We start from the raw sequence: 8,386 nt of genomic DNA on the forward strand, positions 1-8,386 counted from the left end.
GATACCAGAATTTTATTAGGTATTTTATAAAGGCTTTCCTCCCAGTATCCTTTCTCCTCACATCTTCCTAAGAATGTCTTTTACATAAGAAAAGTTGTTAATTTTAATGAACTCTAAGATGTCAATTTTATCTTTTATAAGTCATGCTTTTGAGATTTTATTTTTTAAAAAGTCAGCATTAAATTGTAGGTCACCTAGATATTTTCCAACATTATTTTCTAGGCACCACACCACTCTGTGTTTTATGTTGAGCAATGCCATTTATCTTAGTTTAATTTTTGTGACAGTTATAAGGTATGTACTTAGATACATAGTTCTAAACGTGGGTTTCAGGTTTTGCTGTAGCACTATTTGTTGAGAAATGTATTTTTTCCCCACTGAGTTACCTTTGGTTTCTGTCAAAAAAGTAACCATTTTTTTCTAAGTCTAATTCTGGGACTTTCATCTTCTTCTATTGATGCATGCATGTGCTATTTTGTGATACATCTTGATTATTGTGAATTTATATTACAGTAAGTATTGAAGTTAGGTATTGTTTGTTTTTTGACTTTGTTCTTTCCCTCAGTGACTATATTGGCTACCTTGGGTCTACTGTTTTCTCACTCATCAAGTTATTGCCACATTTATGTCCTTTTGTGTGCCTGAAGATTTGATGTGGGAGAATGAGTTATTCTCTTTTGGTTAGGCTCTGCTAGCCAAGAACAAACCACAGACCTAGGGCCATCATAAAAGCTCTGCATCTGCCATACTCCAAGACCTCAGATTTCACCAGATCTCTACATCATCACATCACGGACCTTTCAGCCATGAGATTCCATCTGCTCCTCCATACTCTCCTCTTCCTTTTGGCCCTCTTACCTCCAGGTAAGTTGATGGCTAATTATAGAGGGGAAGGTCTTCAGTTTAAAAGTCTCTCTGGTAGGTCAGAAATTAATTAATTTCACAGGTTCAGAAACCAATATCAACAGCTCCACTAAGATTATGTCAGAGTAAAATAGACATCCATTGCCATTAACCCAAGTGCCAACTGCAATCACATTGTACTATATCCTTTCCTTGTGTCTCTGGGCTCCTTACAAGGCATGGGGAGTTCTCTGTAGATGACTAGATCTTCTAGGACACTGGCAGGAACATCCATGATGACATCTACTCTGTCAGAAGAGAAGGATGGAATTTCATCAGGGAGAGGGTCACAAAGACCTAGAAATTTTTTTTTTTTTTTTTTTTTTTTTTGGTTTTTCAAGACAGGGTTTCTCTGTGTAGCTTTGCGCCTTTCCTGGAACTCACTTGGTAGCCCAGGCTGGCCTCGAACTCACAGAGATCCGCCTGGCTCTGCCTCCCAAGTGCTGGGATTAAAGGCGTGCGCCACCACCGCCCGGCAAAGACCTAGAAATTTGATGGAGGTAGGAGGTTGGGGGGCAGGGGAGACAAACCTACCAAGCAATTATTATTTCCAAACAAGTGAAAAGTCAGAGTCCCTGTCGGCCAATAGGAAGTTAGCAAGGGAGCTTATTGGCTTTGTAAAATGGGTCAAAATATAAACCAACAACACCCTAAGTAATACGCTTTGTAAAAGTTGTTATCCATGAAAAATGCTTCGCAAAATAGACCATGGGATGAGAAGGGGGACAACTACAGACTAATAATAAACAAAGACACAATGTTGCAATGACTTAGTGTGGAATGGGTTCATATGCAGTAATTGGAAACGTAAGGATGGATGTAAGGAATGGCAAACGACTTCAAAAATTTAGTAGGCTGAACATGCATTATAGGGATGTTAGAAGAGATATCATGATAAATCCAAAGAATAAATCAGAAAGGAGCTAACAAATACAAGAAAGGAAACAAAAGATCAACAAGACAGAAAAGGTGTTTATTGAAAGAATAGCATACTTCATAGTAATCTAGTAACATGGATCGAGAAAAGATTAGAACATACTTAAAACAGCTATTTCACAATAAGTGTTTCTAACACTCAAAGAAAAACTAGAAGATTTATTATAAATGTGTGTAATATATCCACCTCCTCTTGTGTATTTGGGGATCTTTCTGCTGCAGTTCATTATATCAGTGATTTTACATTAATCATATTCCTACTGGGTTATCACCGTTAAGATACAAATACTTGAATCTTTATCTGATCTTAAAAACAAAACTGTCTTTGCTTTTCCTGTTCCATTTTGTGGAAAACGCCTTAAAAATCACGATCTGTATTCTTGCTCTTGAAATCATCCTTTTTTATTCTCTCTTAAACCTATCCTCATCAACATTCTCCCTAAGCCTCCCACTCTGCTATTGAAATTGCTTTTGTTTTTACCCACTCATTTAAAAAAAGCTTTCTCTTCCTCCCCACAGAAGGCATTAATAATCACCTTGCTGTTGGCCCAACCGGCCACTTATCATTGTTAACAGACTTTTCCAAAGTCAGCCCCTCCCCTCTTTATAATATTCACCCGAATGTTCCAGAAGGGAAGCTTCACTTGATTCTCGGTCTACCTCATGGATGGCTCCTCCTCAGTTTCCGTCGCTGCTTCCTCACCTTTTTCGGTGATTCTTCCTGGAGGGGAGCCCCAGGACTCAGTGCCCAGTCCTCTCCTCTAGTCCACAGCCATTCACTTGTTAAAGGACTTAGCTAGTCTCCCTTGAACTTTTCTTTAGAACTCCAGTCTTGGAATGAACGATCCAATGTACAAAGAGGCTCTGTTGGAGTTCCTGTCTCTCAGGCTATTTCGGGCACCAGGTGCCTCATACCCATAGTGTGTCCTGTCTTCTGCTCTCATCAAACCTTACCAGTCTGTCTATGTGCCTGTTTGTAACTAAAGAGAGAGGAGTTTTTTCCCTCAGCCCCCATGTTCCCTTTATAGGGGTGGAGGTTGTGATTTGAGACTCCAAGTAAGGTCTTAGTAGTCTCCCATTAAGACCTCAAATTGGAATAGCCCCTGCATGCCCACCACATGGAGTTGCCCTATGTATCTTATGAATACTCTCTAGAACAGTGGTTCTCAACCTTCCTAATGCTGCAACCCTTTAATACAGTTCCTCATGTTGTGGTGACTCCCCTCAACCATAAAATTAGTTTTGTAGCGAGGCGGTTATAGCGCATGTCTTTAATCCCAGCACTTGGGGGGCAGAGGAAGGCTGATCTCTGTGAGTTTGAGGCCAGCCTGGTCTACAGAGCCAGTTCTAGGACAGTCAAGGCTGTTACATAGAGAAACCCTGTATTGAAAAAAAAAAAAGCCAAACAAAAACAAAACAACAACAAAAAACACATCACCCTCTACCTTCAGATGTTCGTTTGAAATTTAGGACTCTCTTCTCATTCCTACCAACAGGAGCTGCTTCTTTCTCCTGCCAATCAACCACATATGAAAACACCTGCCAGTCTCTTCCCCTTAGCTGGACAAAGCTCAGTCAGTTTCCACTAAGTCCTCAGCTCCTGCAGTGAGCTCTAAACCCCAGGATCTATTTTAAAAGCACTGTCCAACTTGTGCTCTTTCTTAGGAAGAGAACAATTGCTTTTGTAACTTTGTATATCCCAAACTGAGTAGCACTTATTTCTGCTCTTTCCAGATCTACAAATGTCGGAGAACACTTGTTAATATAATCAATTTAGTGGTATTAACACAGAATCTGAACTCAGCTCTGAAGACGGTCTACATTACATTGTTTCCTCCATAAGCATTCTTTAGTGTTTTCTTTTTTGCAGATGACTTGGTAAAACATTTCAATTTTATTAAAAGATGTGTTTATTTTTATTTTATATGTCTGAGGGTTTGCCTGCATTTGTTGGAACACCATGTGCATGCAGTACCCATGGAGGCCAGAAGAGGGCATTGAATCCTCTGGAACTGGAGTTACAGATGGTTATGAGCTACCACATGGGTGCTGGGAACCTAATCCAGGTCTTTGGGAGGAGCAGCCAATGCTTTTAATGTTGACCCACCTTTTTAGGCCCCTACTTAATTTTTTTTCTTGGAAGGTGGAATTTCTGAGAACCCAATTCTACAACAATAGATAGATACTTTTTTGACATTTCTTTTACGAGCACACTTATATTTACCTTCACTTTTGCTGGGCCCATGTTATAAATTATGTCTCAGAGTATTTGCTACCTTTTATTTGGTTTTTCTTTTTTATGTTTATAATTAAATGGCATTTATAGAGTATCTCCTAAAGTTCTGTCTTGATTGACTGGGGTTGTGTTTCTACATGACTTATTATTGAAAACCCCTGGAAATATTGACCCTCTTATGCTTTCCTTTTGTGATTTGCCATAGTTATGTCAGTCTTTGGTTTCAGTGCTGTTGTCTGGGTAAATAATTTAAATATGTCTCTTTCTTCACAAATTCTCCTGTCACCATTATATAATTTGTCATTAACGTTTTGTTTGCTTTTTCCACATTTTCCATCTGTAGTTTATATTCTTCATGATTGCCTATTCTTTCTCTCATCTATAGTATTTTCATGTTGTTTTCTATGCCACCCCGACACACAACATGCACAGAAAACTGGTAGTCTATGACTAAGATACACTTAACCCCTGAAGTAGATAGTTCAGGACAAAACATGGAGAGAAAAAGCAACTCCTCCTTCTTTCTTCCAAGTCAAACAAAACATGAGGAAACTGAAAGACCAGAATTTTAGCTTGGAGCAGTGATTCCATGAAGATGGAAGAGTAGGAGATACTGGCTTCCATCCCACTCTCACACACGCGATACTTACAACAATTGTTTAAGCAAAGTATCCTGTGAGGGCTCCAGGGCCATTTAAGGATGCCCAGGAGCATAGTGGAGAAAAAAGGAAAAGAAAATCTTATTATTCACACAGAACGGGTTTCTGTGAGATTGGCATCCAAAGACTGGAAGAGATGGATACGAATGAAAATGAAAAGCAGACATTACCATTATCAGCTACACCTGTGGTCCTCAAGCAGCCTGCTCTGCAGAGGACACTGGGATCTCCTGCCATTGGGGTAACCAGTAACCAATTCTCCCAGGGATATGGAAACAGGGAGATGGTGCTTACCTTAGCCACCTCTACAAAGAAGTAGGCACCATGGTTTCACTCCAAGACTGGAGCTACCAACTCTCCTACCAGGATCATGTCTTTGATCATCAGTGTTGCAAACATTCCAGCTGGGCCCAATACCAGAACCCAGCTCTTTTTCTTGCTACCTATACTCACTCCTCGAATACTGAGCCATTCATCTACTGAGCTTCTTCACAAGCAGAGTCCATGAACTAACAGCTCTCTGCACATGCCTATGTGTAGTCAGAGGTTTTCCTGTGTTCTGCCTGGTCCCGCAGCCACTCAGACCCAAGTAAACACACAGAGGCTTATATTAATTATGAACTGGATGACCTATGGCTCAAGCTTCTTGCTAGCTAGCTCTTATATCTTAAATTAACTAATTTCTATTAATCTATGTTTTGCCACATGTTCCATGGCTTTACTGATTTGCTGGCATGTTGTTCCTTAGGTGGCAGGCTGGCCTCTCTCTCCTCTCTTTTCTTCTTCCTGTCTATCTGCTTATGTTTCCTGTCTGCCTCTAAGCTACCTTGCCATAGGCCAATATAGCTTTATTAATCAACCAATCAGAGCAACACATATTCACAGCATACAGAAAGACATCCCACAGCACCTCTGCACCAGTTACTAAGTCAGTCACCATAGTGAACTCACTCATGCACCGGATCCTAGAGTCACTGTGGCCAGTGTCAAATGTACACCAGTGGTCAAAGTCTACCTGAAATGTAAAATCTATAGTCACTGGTATAAGGAGTTAACTTTCTCCCAGTGTATATCAGTTCCGCAGACACCAGCTCCAACACACAGACAGCCTCACCCAATGGAAACAGTGATTCCACAATATGGACTAATAATATACAACCTCATGCTGTATAGCATTATATGCATGTATCAATTAAAAATAATAAAATAGGAATATTAGCTTAGCATAGACTAGCACCATAACTGACTACCTTACACTGTTTTCCTATGAAACCTTGATTCTGCCCTCTCAAAAGGGAGGGAGGGAAAGAAGGCAAGAAAAAGTGAGAACAGTAAACATTGAGACAGCTGCCATAAGTGTCATGAAGGGAGATCAGGATCAGGTCTGGCAACCACACATTAGAGATGTGAATCTTCACCCTTACCGTGGTCCATAAGCCTGGTACAAGCTTAATCCTGTGTTTAATCTCACCTGACTTATTCTGATCTGCTCCATCCATCCAAGTCTTAGTCTGGGGATTCAGTCCTCGCTGTCCTGTGTGTTCTTTGTACTTTGACTGGGATAATTGCTTATTGTTTTCATGACCTCAGAAAGCGGTCTATGTCCATCTTACCAGCTCTATCCCCCAGGCTACATCTGATTCATTACTGTATTATTTTGTCTGAAACATTTGCCACTTTTTGAATCACCTCATTACTCCATGGTTTGTTTGTTTGTTTTTGTTTTTTGTATGGTTAGATTTCCCAATCAATTGTAACCACTGTGTAAATAAGGGACTCTTTATGTCATTTGTACTGTTCTATTATTATAAAGAAAAGTGTTTGGTGAGTGAATAGCAAGAATGTGTTGACGTTTTATATAAAGGAGTAAAGCCATGAAGACATCAGTATACTTCGGGCATCTATTTTGTCTCTGTCCTTCTCATTTCAGTCTGATATTTAACAAAGTAACATCTGAAGCTTTATCTAGACTTTTCACATATTTATAAGGAAATCAAGGAGAAAACTGTGGATAAGTGAGCTGTTAGGAGAAGGGGAGAGAGGGTCAATGTGGAGGAGCTGCTAAGGGGATCTTTGATCTGGCTCCCTTTCCTCACAGAAAGAGGTACTCAGCCCAGAATTATGATGTCCTCCCATGCAAGGTCGTTGATGCTTTGGCATTCACACACTGGGCTAACTGCTCCCTGGTTTCTTCTCTGCAGTTAGAAGTGGCTTTGGTGCTTCTGAGAAACACTGTCTCCATCTGGAGGGCATTTGCAGACGAGACGTTTGCAAAGTCATAGAAGATGAAATCGGTGCTTGCCGAAGAAAATGGAAATGCTGCAGGATGTGGTGGGTTCTTGTACCAATCCCGACACCAATTATCTTTTCAGACTACCAAGAACCCCTCAAGAGCAAGATCAAATAAAGCCATGGTGAACACCACTCGGAGAGGCTTGTGCCCCCAAAGCAATAGAATCTTCACACTGAACGCTTCCAGCTCTTTAACCAGATTCTAGTCAGCTTGCCAATAAAACTAAATATAAATTTCAAATATGCTCAGATATCATTTCTTTATGACATTTCCAAATTTAAGCAAAGTATTTAAATATGAGAAACTCCCTTTGAGCTGGAGAAATGGTTACTCTCCTGGAGAAGCTGTGTTCAGTTTCCTAGCACCCACAGGTTGGCTCATAACCATCTCTAACTCCAGTTCCAGGGGATCCAACACTCTCTTCTGACTTCACAGGTACCAGACATACACAAGTTACAAATACATACATGCAGGCTAAATACAAATAACCATAAAATAAAAATAAGAACAATTTTTTTTTAAATCCTGTTTCCAGGCTGGGCAGTTGTGGCACACGCCTTTAATCCCAGCACTCGGGAGGCAGAGGCAGGCGGATCTCGGTAAATTTGAGGCCAGCCTGGTCTACAGAGGGAGATCCAGGATACCTGGGACTATGCCGAGAAACCTTATCTGGAAAAACCAATACCTTTTTTTTTTTTAATTTAAAATGTTTTTTCCAACGATAATCGAAACTCAATAGATTAACAACTGGCAACAATGAAGATATAAGACATCGTTAAATCTGCACAAACGGAACAAATAAATTAAAAGACAGGACATGGAGGGTTTCCAGATCATATCAGAATGGAGAGAAAGAGATCACTAGGGAGAGGGGAGAGGACTGGAGTAAGGCCAGGAGAAAATGATTTGGTAGAATACATGAAGACGTCAAGTGTATAAGAATTAATCAGAAACATAGGAAAGCAGAAAAGACAACAGAGAGGATGAAGAGAGGAGGAGGAGGAGGAGGAGGAGGAGAGAGAGAGAGAGAGAGAGAGAGAGAGAGAGAGAGAGAGAGGCTGAAAACTAATAGAAGATGCTAAAAAAAAACCTTCCAGCTTCATTAATCAATAGAAATAGAAATTTTAAATTAATCAATAGAAAAATCAAACTTCTATTGATTAATTTAAATTTTTAACTCATTTTTTATTTTAAATTTTTACTTTTTAAATCCTTCAAAAGTAGAAGTTCAAAGCTCACAGTTTGATGTTTTGGTCCTCTGAACACATGGCATGGTCATTTACAGATTATGTACACCTTACTCTTACCCAGACAAACAGTTTTCCCACCCAAGAACTAACCAATTTACTGTAAATCTGG

General features: G+C 40.0%; 1 protein-coding gene across 1 annotated transcript; it reads left to right on the forward strand.

Moving 5' to 3' along the window:
• The first annotated feature begins 660 nt into the window (after positions 1–660).
• On the forward strand, positions 661–7,232 carry LOC131919946 (beta-defensin 109-like). Its single transcript, XM_059274376.1, has 2 exons — positions 661–864; positions 6,936–7,232. Exons 1-2 carry the CDS (start codon positions 807–809, stop codon positions 7,139–7,141), a joined length of 264 nt encoding a protein of 87 aa, XP_059130359.1. The 5' UTR covers positions 661–806; the 3' UTR covers positions 7,142–7,232.
• Positions 7,233–8,386: the final 1,154 nt, after the last annotated feature.

Source organism: Peromyscus eremicus, chromosome 9 (genome assembly GCF_949786415.1).
Source record: "Peromyscus eremicus chromosome 9, PerEre_H2_v1, whole genome shotgun sequence".
NCBI lineage: Eukaryota > Metazoa > Chordata > Mammalia > Rodentia > Cricetidae > Peromyscus > Peromyscus eremicus.